The sequence below is a fragment of the Penicillium hispanicum genome, assembly GCF_028827665.1.
Source record: "Penicillium hispanicum strain IBT 35686 chromosome Unknown utg000004l_segment0_segment0, whole genome shotgun sequence".
NCBI lineage: Eukaryota > Fungi > Ascomycota > Eurotiomycetes > Eurotiales > Aspergillaceae > Penicillium > Penicillium hispanicum.
Genome location: NW_026623196.1, coordinates 3481754 through 3504761, shown reverse-complemented (window position 1 = coordinate 3504761; position 23008 = coordinate 3481754). Strand labels below are relative to the sequence as shown.

The 23008-nt window shown below is 45.8% G+C and overlaps 7 protein-coding genes across 7 annotated transcripts; 5 read left to right on the top strand and 2 right to left on the bottom strand.

Moving 5' to 3' along the window:
- Positions 1–152: 152 nt before the first annotated feature.
- N7459_005057 (uncharacterized protein) lies at positions 153–3298 on the top strand (the record flags this gene model as incomplete). The annotated part of the gene is made up of 10 exons (XM_056944241.1): positions 153–161; positions 208–383; positions 439–799; positions 855–911; positions 962–1093; positions 1242–1360; positions 1410–1584; positions 1636–2002; positions 2048–2358; positions 2417–3298. The coding sequence occupies 10 exons, from the start codon at positions 153–155 to the stop codon at positions 3296–3298; spliced, it is 2589 nt and encodes an 862-aa protein (XP_056801124.1).
- A 610-nt stretch (positions 3299–3908) lies between these two features.
- Positions 3909–5174, top strand: N7459_005056 (alkene reductase; the record flags this gene model as incomplete). The annotated part of the gene is made up of 3 exons (XM_056944240.1): positions 3909–4127; positions 4182–4512; positions 4567–5174. 3 exons carry the CDS (start codon positions 3909–3911, stop codon positions 5172–5174), a joined length of 1158 nt encoding a protein of 385 aa, XP_056801123.1.
- A 39-nt stretch (positions 5175–5213) lies between these two features.
- N7459_005055 (MFS transporter/fungal specific transcription factor domain-containing protein) lies at positions 5214–9147 on the bottom strand (the record flags this gene model as incomplete). The annotated part of the gene is made up of 5 exons (XM_056944239.1): positions 5214–7066; positions 7127–7498; positions 7589–7698; positions 8340–8731; positions 8779–9147. The coding sequence occupies 5 exons, from the start codon at positions 9145–9147 to the stop codon at positions 5214–5216; spliced, it is 3096 nt and encodes a 1031-aa protein (XP_056801122.1).
- Positions 9148–10280: 1133 nt separating this feature from the next.
- Positions 10281–11425, top strand: encD (Fe(2+)/2-oxoglutarate-dependent oxygenase encD; the record flags this gene model as incomplete). The annotated part of the gene is made up of 4 exons (XM_056944238.1): positions 10281–10506; positions 10556–11034; positions 11086–11191; positions 11226–11425. 4 exons carry the CDS (start codon positions 10281–10283, stop codon positions 11423–11425), a joined length of 1011 nt encoding a protein of 336 aa, XP_056801121.1.
- A 731-nt stretch (positions 11426–12156) lies between these two features.
- Positions 12157–13301, bottom strand: N7459_005053 (Peptidase M12B ADAM/reprolysin; the record flags this gene model as incomplete). Its single annotated transcript, XM_056944237.1, has 2 exons — positions 12157–13157; positions 13229–13301. 2 exons carry the CDS (start codon positions 13299–13301, stop codon positions 12157–12159), a joined length of 1074 nt encoding a protein of 357 aa, XP_056801120.1.
- A 785-nt stretch (positions 13302–14086) lies between these two features.
- On the top strand, positions 14087–15219 carry N7459_005052 (putative short chain dehydrogenase/reductase; the record flags this gene model as incomplete). The annotated part of the gene is made up of 5 exons (XM_056944236.1): positions 14087–14174; positions 14226–14274; positions 14334–14399; positions 14451–14891; positions 14943–15219. The coding sequence occupies 5 exons, from the start codon at positions 14087–14089 to the stop codon at positions 15217–15219; spliced, it is 921 nt and encodes a 306-aa protein (XP_056801119.1).
- Positions 15220–16966: 1747 nt separating this feature from the next.
- N7459_005051 (alpha/beta hydrolase) lies at positions 16967–17995 on the top strand (the record flags this gene model as incomplete). The annotated part of the gene is made up of 1 exon (XM_056944235.1): positions 16967–17995. The coding sequence occupies one exon, from the start codon at positions 16967–16969 to the stop codon at positions 17993–17995; it is 1029 nt and encodes a 342-aa protein (XP_056801118.1).
- Between the last annotated feature and the right edge of the window lie 5013 nt (positions 17996–23008).

The following is a 23008-nucleotide window of genomic DNA, read 5'->3' as shown; positions in this document are numbered from 1 at the left end:
AAAGATGGGGGTTAGTCTGCATACGCAGGCTGCTGCAACCCGATAAGACCTGGTCAATGTTGCTCTATATCTGAGAGGATAAGAGCTGCCCATCCAGCGGCGTACTGGAAGAAACTCCCCTCCCTCATTCCACTGCGGGTCAATCAGCAACAATGTCCAAGGTATGTTTTCTGCAGCCAATTCCCAACATCCCAGCTAATCGGCCAGTTCTCTCTCCAAAGTCGAACGGCACTCGTGACGGGCGGCGCCCGAGGGTGTGGACTCGCCTTTGCAAGAGGCCTAGCAGAAGCCGGCGCGAATGTAGCGATATTCGACATGATCCCCCCGGATCCTGGATTCCATGCAATCGAAAAGGACTACGGTGTTCGCACCGCTTATTACAAGTGGGTTATCTATCCATGGATGTCCATCGACCACGCCCTTGGCTAATCTACGAAGAGTCGATGTCTCGTCCCAGGAATCGCTCCAAGGCGGCTTCGCCCAATTCCAAAAAGAATTTGAAAACGCCCTCGATATCTGTGTCCCTTGTGCCGGGATCAATCGCCATCTTCCCTTCCTAGAATTCACCTACAAAGAGCACCACGACCTGCTCTCAATCAACGTGCTCGGCCTGTACTTCACGGCCCAGCTGGCCGCGAAGCAAATGATCGCGAATGGCACAAAGCGTGGCAGTATTGTCCTGGTGGCGAGTATGGCGAGCCATATTGCGGTGCGCAGCCAACTGTGCAGCGCATACTGTGGGACCAAAGGTGCGGTGCGATCGATGTGTCCTGCGATCGCCAAAGAGTTGGCCGAATACGTGAGACTCCAGCGGCGGCGCCAAAGACATCGGTGCCAGATCTGACTATCGACAGGGAATCCGCGTGAATTCGGTCTCGCCTGGATACGTGCGAACCGAGATGACCGCGTCGGTACGTTGACCACGACCCCCATTCTAACGAAGCGAAGAGCTGACGGACAGTTCCCCCATCTTCTCGCCGGCTGGGAGTCCGAGGCGATGAACGGCCGAATCGCCGAGCCGGAGGATATCATGGGGGCCTGCGTGTTTCTGGCCAGCGACGCCAGCGCGTACATGACGGGGCAGGATATCGTGGTAGATGGGGGAGTGACGCGATGGTAGAGATAGAAGTAGACCAAGGGTGGGGGTCCTCCACTTCCCCATCTCCAATTGCTCAGTGGGAATCCAATAAAATGAAGCGGCACGTCGTGGATCGCAGGAGTATGCAGTTCACTTTCCTTAGAACTCGAGCACAGCAATGGCACCCGGTGCAGACCATGAGGGATTCAGCGTCGGCGACCCCGTCGATGCTACAACCACCGTCGTGGTGGTCGGCGCAGGCCCATCAGGCCTGATGCTCGCGTATGTCGCATTCGACCGATGACTTTCAAGCTTTCTGACACTTTCTCAGGTGTAATCTTGTTCGCTTCGGCATCGAAGTGGTCCTTCTCGATGATCAACCGGACAAAACCTCGACTGGCAAGGCCGATGGCATACAGCCCAAGACCATCGAGACGTTCAAGCAAATGCGGCTAGCAGAGCCTCTGTTGAAGAATGCCGCACGCGTATATGATATTGCATTCTGGGTATGGCGCCTCACTTCCAGCTTGCTCTGGCTTTCGACTGACAGACTCCAGCAATCCACCGCTGACAAGCCCCTCCACCGAACCGGCCGACAGACGCATTACCCCGACCATCTAGTGGGCGCATCCGATCCATATATCCTCCTCGCACATCAGGGCATGATTGAGGAGATTCTGATCGACGACATGGAATCCAGAGGGGTCTTTGTCACCCGAAACAGCCCGTTCGTGTCTTGTTCGCGCGTAGCCGGGACGGGGCAGTTGGACGTTGCATACGAAGACCTGTCAACCAAGACGATCAAGACAATCCGGACAGACTATCTGGTCGGATGTGACGGTGCACGGTCCAAAGTCCGGACATTTATCCCAGACGCTGAACTTGTGGGAGAAATGACCAACGCATCTTGGGGCGTGCTGGATGGTGAGTTCATTTGAGTCTCGCGCAAGGAATTTTACTAAGAGACAGGTGTCATCGACACGGACTTCCCCGATCTCTGGAGCAAGGTTGCCGTGCGCTCGTATGTGGCTGGCTCGATCTTGTGGATTCCGCGAGAACGCAATATGACGCGGCTGTACGTCGAACTGAGCGCGACGGATGGTGAGCGGGTGGACAAGAGCAAGACTACGCCGGAGTATGTGATGCACAGAGCAAAGGAGGCCATGCATCCATACAGCATGGAATGGAAGACGGTGGAGTGGTTTGGAAATTACGTCGTGGGACAGCGTGTCTCGAAGCACTTTATGGATCCGGAGGCACGGGTTTTCATCGCCGGTGATGTGTGTTGCCTCTGATCAAGTTCCAGATACGAAAGGGAACCACGCTAACAGAATCCAGGCTGGCCATTGCCATTCGGCTCTAGCCGCGCAAGGCGCCAATACCAGCATGCATGACAGCTTCAACCTCGCATGGAAGCTTAACCTCGTCATCCGCAGGCTAGCAAAGCCATCTCTGTTGTCGACCTACGAAGAGGAACGACGTAAGATTGCCAATGATCTGATTGAGTTTGATGCCGAACACTGCAAGGCTTTTGAACAGGGTGAAGCAGCGCTGTCGAAGAATTTCGATGACAACATCCGCTTCATTTCGGGTGTGGGAGCCGAGTACTCGACAAACATGCTGAGCCGCCATGGGGCGCTCTCATCGACTCGCCTTCAACCTGGCACACTCCAGCTCCCATCCAAGGTGACTCGATTCGTTGATGCCAATCCGGTCGATATCCAACTGGACATACCCTTACTGGGCCAGTTCCGCATCTACTTCTTTGTGCCTAGTGTGCCAGCATCGCTGGGGTTTCTGAACGCTCTCTGCGACAGACTGGCCAGCTCTAGCTTGCTGAGCAGGGTCACCTCCCAGGCAAGACAGTCTTATTCCAAAAAGCCTCGAGGACCGGCTCCTTCGGACGAGTTTATTTCACCGCAAAGATATACCGCAGCATCCGATGCTTTTACATATGCCGTTGTCACCCAATCCACGAGGTCAGAGTTTGAGATTGCTGACTTGCCACCAATGCTGCAGAGCAGCCGATGGACGCTATATTACGATGATATTGACACACCCCGCTGTACTGAGAAATGGTGTGGAGGCTTGGAGCGGGACCATGTCGGCGTTGTAGTTGTACGACCGGATGGATATGTGGGCATCCTCGATCGATGGCAGTTGACAGCAGCAGCCCAGACGCAGGAGTGGCTGGAAGAATACTTTGCATTCATGGGTTAGTCCTGGGCTGGAATGAATACTCGAATGCCCTCATACAATTCAAACGCCGGTAAGGTCCAATAATAGTCTACAAGTAACAACAGTCCTCCTCTCCAAGACAAAACACCACAGGTTCTAAGGAGATTTTGCGATCAGTACTGATACTCTCGCTGTGTTCGAGACTCCATTCCGATTAGTCCAAAGATAATAACAATGTATCTAGCTCCACATTTACCTATCCATGGATATAAGTATCTGCGTAGTAAGAACTAGCTGTCAAGAGTGTAGAGTATCCATCCCTCCTGCCGGATGTACCTGTCGCAAACATTCTTTGGGAACTCTGTACGCCTCATGCTTATACTTCTCAGAGCTGGTGCATCCACCTCTGCCTGGCAATCTACGAGAGTGGGGGAGGGGCAACGGTGCACAACAGAGCTTGACAGTGGGGGTGATGAGCTCTGCAAAGCTCGGCAGCATTGAGATTCCAATCCGACCTGGCGATCGAGATTCATCCCACTATTATCCCACTTTCGAGCTGGTCAGCAATGGAGCTCGCGCATGGGATATATAACTATGGCATGCGCATCTGCTCGCAAAGCAACACCAAATTCCCTTTCTCCCACCTCGCATTATGGGATCAGTTGACGTGATTGGACCTCTTTTCCAGCCGCTGCGTTTGGGCGCTCTGTCGCTCAGCCATCGAGTCGTTCAGGCACCATGTACTCGCATGCGAGCGACGAAAGAGTCTGATGGCGTGTTTGTTCCTAACGACTTGATGGTCGAATACTACTCGCAACGTGCGTCCCAGGGAGGATTGATGCTCACCGAGGCCACACCCATCAGCCGATTGGTAATTTATTTCCCCGACTTCGGTACATGCTAGACAAGGAGGCTGACCGTTCAGGCTGCGGGATATCCAGGAGTCCCCGGGATCTTCACGGCCTCCCAAATCGCCGGCTGGAAGAAAGTCACCGACGCAGTGCACGCCAAGGGCGCCTTTATCTACTGCCAACTGTGGCACGTCGGCCGGGCGACTGTGCCTGCGTTTCTCGAGGGCAACCAAGCAGTGAGCGCCAGTGACATCCCGATCAGTGGGAAGGCGCTGGATGGAACCGAGTACGCGGCGTCGCCTCCCCGGCCTATGACGGCGGAGGAAATCCAGGAGACCGTCAAGGAGTATGCCGCAGCGGCCACAAGAGCCACCGAAGCGGGCTTTGACGGCGTCGAGATTCACGGTACAGAAATTTCTTCTTGAACAACATCAAGACGCAGGTACTAACTGGACCCAGGCGCGAACGGCTACCTCCTCGATCAATTCCTCCACGACAACGTCAACAAGCGGACAGACGACTACGGCGGCTCCATCGAGAAGCGGTCGCGCATGGTCATCGAGGTGATCACGGCCACCTCTGCTGCAATCGGCGCTGACCGCGTGGGCATTCGCCTGTCACCCTACAACTACTTCCAAGACACCAAGGATTCCAATCCCAGCACGCATTGGCTGGCGCTGTGCTCGCAGATCGCCGGTCTTCCTGCAAAGTCCAAGCCTGCGTACGTGCACATGGTCGAGCCGCGCTTCGACGAGGTGCTGGACGAGGAGGCCAAGATCGATTCTCTGGTCGGGGACAAGCCCTCACTGGACGTGTTCCGGCCGACGCTGAAGAAAGGGGGCATTGCATTCCTGGCGGCTGGAAACTTCAACGCGGAGAACGCGGGCCCGAAGCTGATCGGCGATGGAGCAGATGCGGTTGTGTTTGGCCGGTATTTCATTGCTAACCCGGACCTGCCGCGACGGTTGAAGGAGGGTCTGCCGTTGAATGCGTACGATCGGTCGACATTCTATGGAGCTGATCCGCCGGAGAAGGGATACACGGACTATCCATTCTACACTAAATAGAGGTGACCTCAGAAATAAATAATACCATTGGAGTATACACTATGAAGACAAGCCTACGAGAACCTTCATCGCATCATGTACTACGGCCCATCGAACCGTTGCTAGCTGCTGAGCCATGGCTGCTGCCAGTGGTTTGGGATCATATTTCCCCGACAGTGCTGCCAGCTCTGTTACACTGGGACAGTTCGTCATCATCACGATCAGCGACGACAGATCCGTTGTGATGCGGTGCTCGGACGGAGGGTCCATTCCGCGGTGGAAGATCCAGCAGGTCAATGTAGCCAGATACAAGCACCAGGGGAAATGGAAGGCATCTGTGTGGTCCCAATCATGAAGACTCAACACGGCATCCTGCAATAGATGGGAGGCATGCCGCGCAGCATTAGAGGACGCCGCAGAGTCATCATGCAGCCATTTGAGAATATTTCTCTGGGACCGCGACTGGTCTGTCGGAGTGATCGTCCGTCCCAAGATCTGCGTTGCTCCTGCAACGACCTGCAAATCCAGCACCTCGACGTTCAACGCGAGACACGCAGCGTGGTAAAAGGCATACGCAGCCATTTTGAGCCCGGTGAAACGTCGCGGATCGGCAGTCTGCGCCAGCTTCATGGCTAGACAATCTGCATCGAAATCAACTTTCCATAGGTCGTACGACCTACTCATACGGGGAGTCCACGCGCCCACTCGCTCGGGGGTCTCTGACCGGAGCGTTGTCTGATCGCGGCGTTTCAGGTCGGCCGAGACTGACATCAAGCCGTGTAGGATGACGGTGCGAGCAAAGACATTGAGCTCGCGCGGCCGTGAGACCGCTCCCGGGTTGATGTAGCCTTTCAGCACCGCCAGAAAGGGGCGGTTGGTTTCGCGGGAAGCCAGATGCGCCCACTCCCGGGCCGAGGATGCCTCCCAGACGGAAGCGCTACAGGGCAACAAGGACCTGATTTCGAACGCGGACATGCAGAGAGACTGTGAGAAGAGAACTGCATGCTGCGTGTCCCACATGAAACAGTGCATGGCGAGGCGTTTTCGTTGCTCCTCCTCCATGGCCTGTCTCCATGCCTGGTCCAGATCCACTGATCTGGCCAGGTGGGACGAGTCCTGAATGCTGCAGCAGTTGCTGCGGCGAATGAGCTTTATCAGCACGCAGTGGAACAGCTGTGCCCGTTCTCGCTGTTTGGGACCCGCTCGCATCTTTCCAAAGCAGTCAATCAGAAGCATCGTCTGCAGCACCCAGAGATCTGGCTGGGGAGAGAAGTCTGGATGACAGAGAAGGTGATTCCGAAGCTTGTCATGGATTCCCACGGCCAGCTGGTGGGCTTCTCGTGTGCTGTAAGTAGCACCCATGAACAATATCGCTGCAAGGAAGACTGGATCGACGGTATTTGGATTGAAGGTTGGCTGGTGAACGAGTGGATATGTGACATTGAACCGAGAGAAAAAGAGATCGCAGTAACTCTGCAAGGCAGCCAGACTCAGCAAAGGCGAGTCCAAGGCCAGTGGCTGTCCATCGATGCCCATGGGCTGGGACTGGGCGACAAGAGAGAGTATCCCCGTCTGAGCCTCCTCTGACACTCGTGGGAGATATGTTGGTGGGTTGGGACCCAACGAGGATGACCCAGACAGCCAGTCCATATCCAGCGTGTCAGGGGTCCCCGGTGACATTGTGGGCTGTGATGTCCGTGATTTGTTCATCATGGAAGCCACCTCTAGTAGTGCTGATGGGCCATCGTATTTATCAAGCGCCGGGCTCTGCACGCTATCCATGACATCAGGGAATGGCCCGGCATCGAAGCCCAGAGGAAAGTCGAAATGATGGAAAGCATCATCGAGCGACGCGACATCGAATAACCAGTTATAGTTGCACGTCGCGGCGAATGGAAGATTGAAGTCGGTCGCTTGATCCCGTCAGCAAGTTTCTAGAGATCCATGGACGTCGGAAGCAGCACAGCCCATACCTGTATCCATGGCAAAGAAGTCGCCCATTCCATCCAGGCCAATGTTGAACGATCCATCGGCGGCGTCAAATTGGCCGGGCATGGGCTCGACATATGGCTCGAAGGGACCACCAGGCATCATAGGTGCTAGAAATGAGTCGGTCTCATCGATAGGCAGGGCCGGATCCGAGCCAGACCCGGGTGGTGATAAGGGTGCTTCTTCGAAGTGCTGTTCTTCCTCCATTAGCCCCTGGTCGGAGCTCTCAGTCGAGATTGTAGACCGCGCCCCTGATCGCATCTCTCTCTGCGACGGACGCACAACGATGGTTCCGTCGCCAGCTCTGCGGGTTCTCTTGCGGGTTTTGAGCACTCCTAGCCCAGGGCCACCGGCTTCTTGGTCGCGTTTAGTATGGCGCAGCATATGTCGGTCTGATCGTGTTGGTAAGTTCACCAGCCGGCCACAGATAATACCTTATGCCTTACCTAGCAGGTCGGGACGCTGGAAGTGAACGGAACAGCGCTCGCATGTGAAGCCATCGCGTGGCTGTTCATGGTTGAGCGCATGTCGGCGCAGATGCTCCGCGCGGGTGAAGCTTTTGCCACAACTGGGATACTGACAGGCGTGGGTCTTCATTGGGGTGTGGAATTATTGAGAGGGAAGTGAGTCTTGAGCGCCCTTTCTCCTCTGGGATAATGAAGAGCGCAAGAGCTGTCGGGGGAAAGACCGAAGCCACTGATAAGCATGCGGGGGAGCGCTGCAAGGTGATTGGTGTCACCCCGAGATGTTCTCCAGGCTATCTTCGAATGAGCTTACGGCGGATCTCGCGCGAAGAGTGCAGATTGAAAGAAAGGGAAATAGTTATATTGGCAAATTATGTTCCAGCCCGAGTGTATTGTAGTGTGCAATGCGCTCCAGAATTCCTTCCGTCCGCAACCAATACTAAGGTATGTACACTGTACTGCTGAGTGTCCACATCGCTACTCCCATTATCTATAGGAAATACCGCCATTGCGAGCTCTCATGCTCATCTTTGATCTGACTAGTATCAATTTGGGCCTCTTGCAACCGTTGCCCCTGCTCTCGATCGCGACGACGATTCTCGAACCGCATCCACAGCCCTAATCCCGTCACAAACACGATACAGACGGCATTGCAACAGCAAGTTGCCACCAAAGTGGGAATATATCTGCGGAATTAGTACTCGAGTCCATCTGAGGGCGACAGGCCACATACTTGGGAGCATATTCAGTCCGAAAGGTTGCCGCGCTCAAGATTCCTGCCAGATTGCCCAAGCCGACGAAGAACCCAGTATTCGCAGCGCGGGAATTCTCGTGCATATTATTGTTGTTGTGCCAGGCATGCACGAGGCATGAGGGAATATACGAGCCGGCAGCCATCAAAAAGCAGGCAAAATAGGCCACTCCCTTATTGTGCAGGACGTCAATGGCGGCCAGAATGACCATGCCCACCAGCGAAATGGTCAGGGAGAAGATGATGTGGAACTTTCTTTCGCGAAAATAGTCTGAGGATTTGGCGACGCAGAGTAGCACTACCGCGCCAACCAGGTTGGGTGCTACCGTCCACAGGTTGGTCTTGACCGTCGAGAATCCGAGGCGTTCGACAATCTGGAAGGGTCAGATCGAACGCTGTATGGACTGACAAGATCACTTACCAGAGGGAAGAAATTCATCGCCGTCGCATAAGCGACGGGATAAGTGAACGTGATGGCGCACCATATAGGGAATTTCCAGTCCGACCAGGTCCGGAAACACTCCTTCAGATCAAAGCCGGTCGAGACTTCGGTCGATGAGTCTCGCAGTTGTCGAGCGGATGCCGCTCTCCTCTCTCGGTCATTCAGGAACCACGCTGTCTGAGGCGAGTCTGGTAGCACGAAGATTCCCACGATGCCAATAGCGAACGTCATTCCTCCTTCGATAATAAACAGCCACTGCCATCCCTTGACTGCAGAGCTATCGATCTGAAAGACGCCGAAAGAGACCAGGCCACTGAATGCGGATGCAAGAACTGCAAATGACTGCATAATCGCGAGACGAAATCCCATCTCCCCTCGGGTATAGAAAAGGGTCATATAGAATGTGGCTCCGGCGAAGAATCCAGCTTCGAAGACACCTAGGATGATTCGAACGGCCAGGAGGGCACCAAAACTCTTGGTTGCGCACTGGCAGAGAGCAAGGATTCCCCAGACAACCGACACTAGTCACCATCTTTGTCAGAAGAAGTTGTCACAACGGGGTCACTGAACTCACTGAACGATAGCATGATGCGGCCAGAGTAGCGCTTGATCAACAGATTCCACGGCAGATCCAACAACCCAAAGGGTATATAGAATAGCAGAATCAGCAGGGAGTAGTCGTTCCCTTGAAAATGTAAGTCTTCGTCGAGCCCATCCGTTTTCGCATTTGCCAAATTGCTCTACTTCCTGTTAACACGATGACGAACAATGTGTGATACCGGGCTACCAACTCGGTCCATGCAGTCAAAGAAGTACATCTGGGATGTTAGCATCAATATGGACGGAATCATTCAGGGTCTCTCACCAAGCATAGCAAAGGCAGCACGCAAATGTCCACCTTTCTACAGTACTGCTTCTCGGCTTCATGATCTGCATAGAGATCACTCTCTCCCACACTGGCCTCGGGGTCAGAAGGCTTGCTCATTACTGTTGTCTTAGCATGTCCAGTCATATCAGATACCATGGTTTGTCTACTAAGAAAACAAAGACACGCGATGGATGATGGTACGTCGAATGCTTATTATAGCCCCCTTGCATCCCTGGTCGTCTCACCAAATCCCCCATCATCATCACACCCCATCGATACTGCTTCTCGCAACGACTTCTCGTCGAGAACAAGGTCTTCCCATCCCGAGCTCATAGCCAGGGCCAATCAGTTTCTAGCGAGATAACAACCTCCGACTTCTCCGCAGATCGTCGTCTATCAGCGCGACGCGATCAACACACTTATCACCCCATCTTTGACTTAAACCCCCACTCTGACGTCCACCCCAATTTCGATCATGGCGATGCGGATGGCAAGAACATCGGCATTCTGGCCGATCGCTGGCAGTGGAAGTTTCTCATGAGTCTTCCCCGGGGATATATTCAGGTTGGATGTGATCGCCCTGGCCGGACCAAACGCATCAGAATTGATCGAAATGACTACACCAGCCGCACCTCCCATTCTGGACTTTGCTCCCTTCTATGGCGGAGATAGCGACGCGAAAGCGAAACTCGTGGAAGAGATCCGTCAGTGCTGCCACTACAATGGCTTCTTTCAGATCACCGGCCATCGCGTGCCACCGGAATTGCAGCGCCGGGTGCTGGGGTGTTCCAAGCGCTTCTTCGATCTACCGTTGGAAGAGAAACTGCAGATCGACAAGAGTGAGATTCCTCTAGGGCGGCCTCAATGCATGTCATACTGACTGGGTAGATCTCAACTCCTTCAATCGTGGCTACGAGCTCCTCCGATCGCAGATGCTTGAAGTGGGCACCGGCCCAGAGCTCAAAGAAGGGCTGTACATCGGCGAAGAGATCCCCAAGGACCATCCATATTTTCTGCAAAAGAAACTGAACAGTGGCCCCAATCAGTGGCCCCAGACCGTCTCCGACAAGGATGAGTTTCAAAAGACTACAATGGAATACTACCATGCGGTCTTTGATCTGGCAAAGGATGTTCTAGCAGCGCTTGCCTTGACACTGGGCGTAGAGTCGAGCTACTTCGACCCTCTCACGGACGGAGCGGTCGCCACGATGCGATATCTGCACTATCCTGCCCAGCCGAAGGATGAGGATGAGAAGCTCAACCGCGGCATTGGCGCACACACGGATTTTGGCTGCGTCACACTGCTCTTGCAGGATGAAGTCGATGGATTGCAGGTGCTGGATGCACCGACAGGACAATGGCTCGATGTGTGTCGTGCTTACTAAACTTTCTCCAGTCCCAGCTGATCTCTTGCATAGGTTAAGCCAGTTCCAGGAGCCTACGTTGTGAATCTCGGCAATCTCTTCATGCGTATGGCCAACGACAAGTACAAGTCCAACACGCATCGCGTGATCAATAAGTCGGGTCTGGAACGATACTCGATCCCCTTCTTCTTCAGCGGCAACCCGGACTATCTCTGTGAATGCCTTCCGAATTGCCGTGGAAGTTGGCGAGGTGGCCAAGTATCCACCCATTACCGTCCAGGATATGGTCACAGCGTCATACAAAGAGAGCTATGGTCGTGCAGAGAAGTACAAGACGGAGATGGGGATGAATAAAATGGGCGTGACAGCTGCTGTGGCTGCGGTTGGAGCGTAGTCATTGTCTGCATATCTGTATTTCGAAATTCAACACCCAATGTTGATTGAATGTAACTGGTTCATTGAGTATCTAGGTAGTCGCTGCGTGTTTTTTGATCACTGCTTCTGGTCTGCGACGGGGCATGCAAGACCAGATCATGCACCCCAAAACCAGCAACAGCAGACCTCCTCCAACTCCAGCTGCGATCCCAATGATCAGTGACAAATGATCCTGTGCCCACGATCGAGCATGGCCATTTGATTCTCCTTGCCTTCCCCCTTCATTCCCTGGTCGCGTGGTGGATCTATTGCAGCTATCTCCCCTCCACTGGCAGGTCAACGAGTCACAACATTCAGTATCATGCTCATTGCATGCACCATTTCCACAGTCACAGGCCTCTCCAGGCTCAACTATACCATTTCCACACTGACCATTGCTGCCTGTGGTATTTCCAGTATGAGAGTCCACCAAGCAGCGGCCGTCAACATCACCAGAGCCCAGCTGTGCGCAAACATTGCCTATTGTGCATGGAGAAAACCTGGTCATGACGGACTGCGTAATTGGATCCATGATATACTGTCCGCCAGTATCACAGGTGGTGGATGATAGAGGGCAACACTCATTCTCCCCGGTGCCCGTACCACAGGTCCCAGAGTCGCAGTCGTGAATGGCACCAAACATATGAGCCGATTCATGGCTAGCTGTGTCAGTACAGAACAAGAGCTGTCCAGCAACACAGAAAGGTAGACTTACGCAAAAACCTGCCACTCTGTCTGTGTGAGGGCAACGACATTAGCACTAGCTTGGCCGGAGCTATACCCAGAGCCCGAGCTACACAGCGCTCCTACCCAGGACACGCCGACCTCGCCTGCAGCAACTGAACACCCAGTTAGTAAGGTCCAGTATGCATTATTGTCGCTAACACCGTCTCTCCATAAGGAGAAATCCCGGAGACGTGAGTTGAGGTCGCCCTGCGAACACGGCATGTTCCATTCTGTCGCGGTGGAACTTCCACTTGTCGGACATTCAGCGTCACTGAGAGTCAAGTTCCGGATGCTGAGTGAGATATTAAAACTGTTCTCAAAAACAACCGAGGCGGTGTTGACCATATTGAGAATATATCGGCGGGCAGCATCGGAGGAATTAAAGCTGGCAGTAAATGTGCAATCGGTCATGATGCCAATATAGGCTATTTGCCTTGTATCTGGACACCCGTATGTACTGCCGATATTCGCAATCAGATCGTTGTTTTCCCACGCATTCCATCCCTGCCGCTTGTTCCGTGAGTGTCTTGGGGCAACTGAGCAGATGGGGTGGATCGATGATTGATTGGCAAATGGGGAGAATGGTTCTATCTCGTGGGCTGTCATTCGCGTCGATCCATTGCCATCATCCTCCAGGCGGATCTTGTACTGGACATGGATAAGACTGAATGTTCCATCAAGTAAAATGATATCTCCTTGGGACACGGCGAGCCTTGCCCATCCAACATTCTGCCAACCATCGCCAGGTGTATGTTGTGTCCAGGCAGAGCCTCGAGTAAATCGAACTTTAGAGCCTGGAAGATTGTCGTTGTCATTTTTCTTCCCATGCAAATCCGAATAATGTATCTCTGCGTCTGGTGGAATGAGATCCTGGTTGGTTTCCAGATGGAACCTGAGCTTCTGTTCGTGTTTCTCAATTTCAACAGTGATATTGAAGATTGTTGCCGTTGGATCAGAGATAACTGGATTGATGAGGTGCAATGCGTCTTATGGTAAATGAAGACAATAGTTAGTATGATTTGGGACAATCGATAGAAGAAGGCAGTCTCCAGCTTACTTGTAGCCGCCCATGTCGGCACAACACATGCAATTGTGAACAGGAGCTTGAAATACAGACCAAGAAACTTCATTTCACAGGCTTTCCAATGAGAGGATCAAAGATTGGGTGTATAAACGCCAGGCCATACGATGCTATATATATATATATATTTGTCTCTCTGTCTCTTTGATTATATCCGGAACCTCGGCAGCACTTCATAACTGCGGTGTTGAAACCTGAATGATACCTGCAAGAGAATCCATTGCTGACCTACGGCCATCATTGAAACTAGGATCTCCAAGCGACGATGTCTAAGCCTCACGGAATTAAGAAAAAAAAGACGTCTGCCAAGCAGAAGGCCACGAATGCACTGGAGCGATAACTCGGGTCTGGAATAACGGCATCCAAGGGCATCCAAGTAAAAGCCGCCGGGAACGCTAGCTTAAAAACAAACCCGAAATTCTCCTGAAGCTCAGTCAAGCATGTTTTATTGAAGAGCTTGACGGATGTTAACCTGGGAAATGGGCACTTGGGTAGCCACACCCAGTCTTGGCCTGTAAGCAACTTGCATTGCCGGCGACCTGGAAATTCTGCTGCCTTCCATAGCCACGATCCAGAATTTTGGGCGATCTAGTGAAGTACAGTCCCTCGTGTTCATTCGCGAGCTCTTTTCCCAGTGACCCACTTTATATGGGTCCTTGGAAAGACCCAAGGTTCGGGTGTAAGCAGGTTGCAGGCGTTAGCGCCATGACAACGATGAGAAACTACCTAACTACCTACATATGTCGTTGTATGAGTGCTTATAAGGTGTCTCCCTGCTTCACACATTATCAAAGCCTCTTGGCATCGGTATTGACACAGCCCTCTTGGAATCCAATGCCTCCATACAGCTCTACTCCAGTGGACTGCGATATGGATTTTGATCCTGTCCATGTCAAAGGGAAGACAGCGATCGTCACTGGTGGTAAGTTCCAAGCTCATATACCCGCAACACTTGAACTAATAATTCACAAAGGCGCAAACGGTCTCGGGGAAGCTTATGTTCGATCCCTTGTCGCTGCAGGGTATTGAAGCCACCGATTTCCCGCCTGAACCGTTTACACTTGGCTGATATATCAATCAGGGCGACAGTATGCATCGGCGACCCAGATGTTGACAAAGGGACAAAGCTTGAGGCGGAGCTTCCGGGGTAAGTTCCTAGGTGGCATCTCTTTGAGAGTTTGCGTTGACATGTTGAAAGCGTGAAATCCATCGAATGCAATACTGCTGACTGGGCTCATCAAGTCCGGTTATTCCAGGAAGCTGCGTCCTTTTCCCCAACGGGGAAAATCTCCTACGTGATAGCGAACGCCGGAATTCACCGCCCAGATGAGGTCTTCTCGTACGCTGGGGACGACGCTGTACCTCAAAAGCCCGACTTGACAACCATCGACGTCAACCTGACGGGGGTGCTGTATACAGCCAAACTAGCCTCGCACTACTTCATCAAACAGAACGGACAAAAGGCATCGGAAACACAGGAAGATACGTGCCTGGTCTTAATTGGATCAGGCGCAGCATTCCTAGATTGCCCCCGCGCTCCTCAGTACTGTGCGACCAAATGGGCTATGCGAGGAATCATGCATTCATTGCGCAGAACGGCTTTTTATTATGGGAGTCGGGTCAACGTGATCTCGCCATGGTAAGTATCCCAACTGTTTCTCGTTTCGAGAAAGATATTGACCCGACATAGGTACGTCAAGACCAACATACTGTCCGACGAGGCTTTCGCACGTGTCACTGGCGTCGGAGTGCAATTTGCAGAGGCGACGGATGCAGGCGAATGTCTCCTACGGATCCTGAGTGACACAGGGATTAATGGCCGTTCGTTCTTTATCTCTCCAAGGAAATGGGCCCCGCGAGGGTATATCGACCTGGGTATCGAGGATTATCCAGAAAACTCTTTGCTTCAGGAGATCCAAAAAGATCAAGTGAAGTCTGCGCCGGTCGAATTGGGCTTGTTTGTCTAGACAACGGCCAATCTATGGCATAATTCCGAAACATTTCACAGATTAAAATCTTCCAAATAAGATTACAGAACTTGGACGCAACTTAACCTCTAAATTGAGGTCCAAACCATCGGTTTCTCCCCTCTTTTGATCCTCCATTGATCTGTACTCCTCAGCAAGTCTCCACAGCCTCTCAGCAAATACCCCCATTTCTTCAGAAAGCCTGGCGTGACTTCCCAGCTTGTGGGTTCCCATGGAGGGCCCCATACTAGTAAGGTTGCTCCGGTATTATGCGTGTCCCAGAATGCCATTAGGTCATGACATAGATCATCCTCATCGATTGCGTCCTGGACGGCTATCAGATTATCTCGCAGACGTGGAAACGGGAAAAAGTCCAGCCAGGGGTGGTGGAAAGTTTGGCGTTGACGGGTAGTTGGCCGTAGACTGGGAGGGATGGCTGATTCAGAATTGGAAACGTGGTCGTTGGATTGTGGGATGTTGAATATGGAGATAGCGTCATCTCGCTCCAGCCACTGCATTGTCATCCCCATGGAGTGTATGTTGTCAATGATTGCACGTTGGATGTTGAATCTTGACAAAGAAAGGAGATGATCGACGTTAGGTGAGTTGCGTGTGTAATTCGACAACGACATTGATTCAAATTGGCGCATCATATCGAATAGCGCAGAAGGAGCAATTGTGCAGACAAATCCACTGTCATCTTGATCAACACGGTGGGGACGTAGTGGAGCGACGAGAGCCGTTGGATTGTCTGGTGGCGGTTGGTCCTTCAGTTCCCGAGCTAGTTTCTGTCGGGATCCTTCAAATCTGTTAGTCAAAGAGCGTCGAGGAGATTGCTTGGAGAGAGTGGACATCATACGGTACGTTCTTTGGTTAAGTCGATTCTGTAGTTTCCTTCTTTCGGTTCGGTCGACAGTTCCTGTCCAGTCATCCTTGGGTGTCAACACTCGCTCTTGTTGCGGCATCGGAGCCAAGGGTATTTCTGGCTGAACGGCAGTCAAGTCTAGCGACATTATCGAAGTGACAATCCTTGAAAGTCAAATGAAAAGTGGACGGGTTTAATGTTTTCAACGCAACCGGCTTACGGTCCGGTCTGGTGCGAGTTTCAGTGGCGATCTTTGTCGATCGACATCATTGGTTCATGAAAAAAGGTTGATCCACAGGAGACGCTAATGCAACCTGCTTACTAGGGCTAGCCTAAATAGAACTAGCGCTCTTTCTTATATCGCAGAATTGGGAACGCGAATTCACATTCTGTTCTTGATGGATATCGGTTGACCTACCTAGGTACCTAGGCATCTGTCACGGACGTAATATTAAGGACAAATCCTGTAAAGGACGACCATCAAGGGGAAATGATGGAATCTATGCTGTTACTGAAGAACTAAGCTCCCATAAGTCGGCACTTGCTCGGGAAGCAAAACAAAAGTAGCGGATGTATACTTGTGGATCGGGTACAAAAGGCATGGTGATGAATGCCGAGGAGTGATCGTCTTGGATAACCCCTGTTGATTGGTTTCCAATTTCTTGAGGATAAGCAACGTACATTAGTGCCGCTGCCAAATTGGATGAGCCGAGGTTCTATTCGATCTTTTTCTAATCGATGCAAATCTCAGGTTGAGCCAAACTCCGATATGCCTGACCTTGATATAATACCGAGGCGCTGCCGTCGGAAGAAAAACATTTCTCCTTCCCAAGTTTCTCTCATTACCCCGTGCAGTCGTGAACAGCCACCAAAAGCATCATTATGAAGCCAATGACAGCCAGTATCGCTGCGCTTGGCATGGCAATGTCAGCTACAGCCCAGAATATGTCCTACGGAGCCGAAAATTTCTACCGCAGCAACAACGTGTCAGTTCAGCCGATCAGTTTCCTGACCCAGTATCAGACGACGGTCGCGGGCAACCTTTTCTCTCTCAAAGACCAGTCCCACAACACCAGTTGGCCAGCCATCGTCGTCGGCCATCCTATGGGCGCCGTGAAAGAGCAAAGTGCCAATCTCTACGCGACCAAGTTAGCCGAGCAGGGCTTCGTCGCGGTGTCTCTCGACATCCCGTTCTGGGGTGGCAGCGAGGGTGAGCCGCGCAACGGCGTGTCACCAGATCTATACGCAGAGGCCTTCAGCGCAGCAGTCGATTATCTTGGTACCCAGAACTTCGTCGACCGAGAGCGAATTGGCGGTCTTGGTATCTGCGGCAGTGGCTCTTTCGTGATCAGTGCGGCGAAGTTAGACCCGCGTCTAAAAGCCATTGCTACAACCAGCATGTACGACATGGGCACTCTGGCCCGCCAGGGTCTACGCCATTCGCAAAGTACAGTTCAGCTCAAGGAGATAATCGCCGAGGCAGCTCAGCAACGCTGGACCGAAGTCGATGGCGGCGCAATTCAGTACACCAGCGGCACCCTGAATCACCTCACTACGAACGCCACTGCAGTCCAACGTGAGTTTTACGATTACTACCGCACCAAGCGTGGTGAATTCACGCCTGTGGGCTCTACACCACAGCTCACTACTCATCCCACCCTCTCCACGTTCACCAAGTTCGTGAACTTCTATCCATTCAACGGCATCGAGACTATCTCGCCACGCCCGATGCTCTTCGTCTCAGGAGATCAGGCACACTCTCGCCAATTCAGTGAAGACGCCTATTCGCGCGCCGCTGAGCCAAAGGAACTTTTCTGGGTTCCTGGTGCCGGCCATGTCGACCTCTACGATCGCACCAAACTCATCCCATTCCAAAAGCTCATTCGCTTCTTCCAAACGAGCCTCACTTGAAGCGAGAAAGAACTTGCCGGTGCAAAATGGCAGATCCGTATCCGGCTTGGTATTACTTTAGCTTCCTATTGGGGGGTCCGGGTACTCGCGTTCGATTCTTGGGCAAAGAAGATATATCGGAATGAGCATATGGAGACTCGCATTAATAGTTGATCAATTCTAAGCCCTCAAATTGGCAGATTGGGCGGAATAGCAACACAGACTTCTCCTTGATTCCAATTGGTCGCGTACCCTCCTATCATGACACTTTATAGGTTAGTATAGAGATAAATACTCCTATGCCTAATATATATTTAGGGTATATATAAGGTAATCCTCTAAGATCTTCTTAGTTTATATATTTCATAGTCAAATATAGTACTACCTAAGCTATTAATAACCTTATCTAGTGCCGATTTAGCAATTTTTACTATAGAAGACTCCTTTTTCCTTCCTCAAAGGATTAGCTCATTGAACTAATCATATCATCTCATTCCTTGCCTGATCCTGTTACGACTCAGTGCCCGGGCGCACTTAGCCAACAGGCCAAAAGACCAAATATGCTAGTGTGAGAGTGAGGTTGTACGATGGAAGGGATGACCATGCATATGAATGATGATGATGGAGGATCTATCTATATGAGAGGAAGCTTAAGTGTGTGGGTCATGTGACACCCACATACGAACACCCCCCTAGCTACCGAGCTGTAGATACAGATGATATCGACGTCCATCGAGTATACAATTTGATCTGGCCAATCAGAGGCCAGGAATCCGCGCAGGAAAGCGCAGTTTAGGTCGTGAGACCCAGTAAGCTAATAAAATGGTCATATTTAGTCCGTTTAAGCGGTTTAGTTAAATCATCGGCGATCTATTCCACCGAGGAGACCTATTGGAATATATAGGTAAGCTTGTGTACCTTATCGCGTATATAATACTATTTAATAGCGATGTGATATATATACTGATAGAATTTAGGATTCCTAGTTAAATTAAGATATCCCTTATTATCTTTATAGATAGGTATAGATTACAGTGTTAGTTTAGAGAGTCCTATCTTATTAAAGAACTATTAAATCTATATCACTTCTTAATAAGAAAGTAATACTATAATATATTTAGCTTTTATACTGCTTAGTGTAACTATAGTCTATTTCTTTAATATCTAAGTAATAGGGCTATTAGTAAGTTTAAAGATATAGCTAGAGGTTAATATATAGTCTTTAAAGTGTTATCCTACTTAGTTAGAGTTATAGTAGCTAAGTAAGCTATTAATTAATATAGGATAGTAGGTGATCCTTAGGGTCTTAATACTAGAAAAATATTAAAAGATATAGTAAAGAGTAGTTAGATAGTCTTAAAAGGGATTATATGTAACGGGCCTATGCCTAATATGGATCATATGAGGCATATGCCTATACCTATATAAAAGCCCTTGCCTGCTGCAGATAGACTATATTTCTTTAAGATTAATATAAACTGTATATTGGCCTAGTCCTATTGAATTAATTTAGCTATAGCCCTTTATATATATTAATCTTCTGATCCTTGATTATTAAACTATAAAAACTGATGAAAAGCCCTAGTTAAGTCCTACTCTTAGGCCTATAGCAGAATTACCCCTAAATCGCTAATAATTCAGCTATAATAACAAAAATATTCTTTATACTCACTAAGAGTCCCTAAGATATATTAGAAAAGCCCTAAAAGGACCTTTATCCTAAGTATATAGTAAAAGCCTACTTAAATCTTTACTGATTTAGCTTAGTAGAAGATCTTTTATACTTACTAAGAGCCCCTAAGATATATTAAAATACCTTATATTTATTATAAGTCTTTAAAATATATTAGAATACTTTATATTTACTAAGAGTCTCTAAGATATATTAAAAAAGATCTAGAAGGACTATATCTTAGATATATAGTAAAAAAACTAAGAATTATATAAATTAATAATAAATTCTTAATAAACTATAATAAAATCCTAGTAAATATCCTTATAAATAAAAGAGATTATCTTTTAATAAAAATATATAATTAAATATTTAATAAATATATAAGAATAAATAATAAAATAGCACTAATAGTATATTATTATTTAAAAAAAAAGATATAGCACTTTAAAGAAATATTTTAATAGCTAAATATAAATTAGTAAGAAAAAAAAAGTGATAAACTAATATTAAAAATAAATAGAATTTTTAATAAAATAATACTAATTCTAGAAATATTATAATATTAACTAAAGGCTTATTTACTAAACTTTATTTTATTTATAAAAAATATAAATAATTAGCTAATTTAGAGAATTATAATAAAAATTAAACTAGTAATTAATAGTAAAGCTATTAGATTACTAAATAATTAGTTTATATATATATTTTTTTATTTTAAAAAGTTAGTATAGAAGAATTATAGAATATTTATAAAGTACTACTAAAATATTACTAGATTAAATAATCTCTTTAAGTATTTAAAAAAGATTTATAGAGACCTAAATATTTAAATATAAATAGCTAGATAATTATACTAACTCTATTAGCTAAAAAAAGTTTTTTTTTTAAAGTTCTTACTTTATCTAAAGAAAGAGTTTATTAATATAGATATATTAGATTAAATAGATAAAATAAAAAGATAAATCTTATTAAGCTATTTAAACTAAATAATAAGTAGATTACTTATAAATTATAGTATATTTTTAACCTTTTAGGGCTTAATTAGTTATTTTTATAAGATTAGTATAGATATAAAAGCTTTTAATCTAGATAAGTCCTATAAATTAAAGTTAAATAAGATAGATTAGATCTTAATAGTTTCTATAAACTATATTAAATTATATATAAATTACTTCTAAAATAAAACTAATTAATCTAAATAAACTAGATAAATTAATAAGGAAAAAATTAATTATTACTAAATAAAAAAAAGATACTTATAATATAATAAATATAATTATATAATTATAGAATATTTAGTCCTTTTAGTATAAAACCTTAACTATATACTAAAAAAAAGCTATATTATTAAAAGATTATTAAAAAACTAAAATATTAATAATAAATTATTAAAGATAAAATAAAAGAACTATATAAAAAAGTTATATTTTACTATTAAAAAAGTTAATAATTTTAGTAGTATAAAAAAAGTATTATTTATTAAAAAAAGTGAGTTAGAAAATAAATAGCTTCTATTCTTAGTTATAAGTAAGAATAAAAAGGAGTTAAAAAACTAATTAAGAGTAAAAAACCACTATTTCTAGTTAATATTAAAGTAAATAGAATTTAGTTTATTAAGATTTTAATTAATTTAGATTATCTAAATTATATAACTATAAATAAAAAGTTTATTAAAACTTTTAATCTCTTATATATATTAATATAACTATAATAACTTAATAAAGTAATACTAAATTAGGGTTAAATTATACATATAATATACTTTAATATTAATATTTATAGCTATTAATAAAAAACTATCTTTATATATATTATTAAAGACTAAATAGATACTATAATCTTAGATATACCCTAGATAAAGGATATAAATAGAATATACTTACTATAAAAAGGGTATATAGATATCTTTATAAAGATAGATAAAAAAATATAGTGCTAAAATAAAAAAAATAATATAATTAAACTAGTTAAAATAAAAAAGCTAAAAGTAAAAAAAGTAATAGCTATATTAATTTGATAGCTATTTAATAATAATCTATAATAAGATTATATATAGATTAAAAAGGTTATATTAGATAATATTAATTATACTCTATAACTTAAAAAGCCTATTAATTTAAAAGAAAAGTTACTAAAATAGTATTAGTTTTAGCTAAATATATTTTATTAATAGCTAATAAAAAAGCTACTACTTTATTAGCCTAGAATTAACTATAAGATTTTATTAAAATATAACTAAAATAGTATTAAAAAGATATTATTTTATAGTCCTTTATATAGTATAAATAAAAAAGAACTACTATATCTAAGAAAGATATTAATAAACTTTTTAGATAAGAATTTTATTTATATAAATAAGTCTCCTATAGTAACTTTAGTATTATTAATATAAAAACTAAAAAGAGATATATAATTTTATATTAATTACTAAAAGATTAATAAATAAAATATAAAGGATTAGTACCTTTTACTATTAATTTAAAAGACCTTAAAGAATATATCTAAAATATAATAGTTTATAAAACTAGATATTATTATTACTTTTTATAAGATTTAAATATCTTTAAATAAAGAGTAAAAGACTATATTTTATATATAATATAGCCTTTTTAAATAGAATATTACCTTATTTAGACTTATTAGTATATTAATAACTTTTTAATAGTTTATTAACTAAATACTATAAAAGTATCTTAATAATTTTATTTTTATTTATATTAATAATATTATTATATATTTAAATAAATTACTAATAAATTACTACTAAAAAGTAAGTAAAATATTATAGAAGTTAAAAGATATTAGATTATAGTATAATATTAAAAAGTTAGAGTTTAAGTAGTAAATAATAAAATATCTTAAATTTATTATATATATTAGTAAAGGTATTTATATTAATCTAAAAAAGGTAAAAGCTATTTATATATAAAAAGCTCTATAGATAGTCTATAATATATAGGGATTTTTAGGATTTACTAACTTTTATTAGATATTTATCCTTTAATTTATAGCTTTATTGGCCTTATTAATAAATTTAATAAAAAAAGATATTTTATTCTAATAAAATAAAAAGTATCAGTAAATATTTACTAAACTAAAAGAGTTATTTATATTTATACTAATTCTAGTGTATTTTAAAGAAGACTATAAGATAATTATTAAAACTAATATATTAAAATAGATAATTAGAGCTATATTATTTTAGTGCTAAAATAATAGTAAATTAATACTATATATATTTATATCTTAGAAGTTCTTTTTTATTAAATTAAACTATAAGATCTATAATAAAAAACTATTTATAATTATATATACTTTATAAAAATAAAAGTCTAAATTAAAGATAGTCCTATAATTCA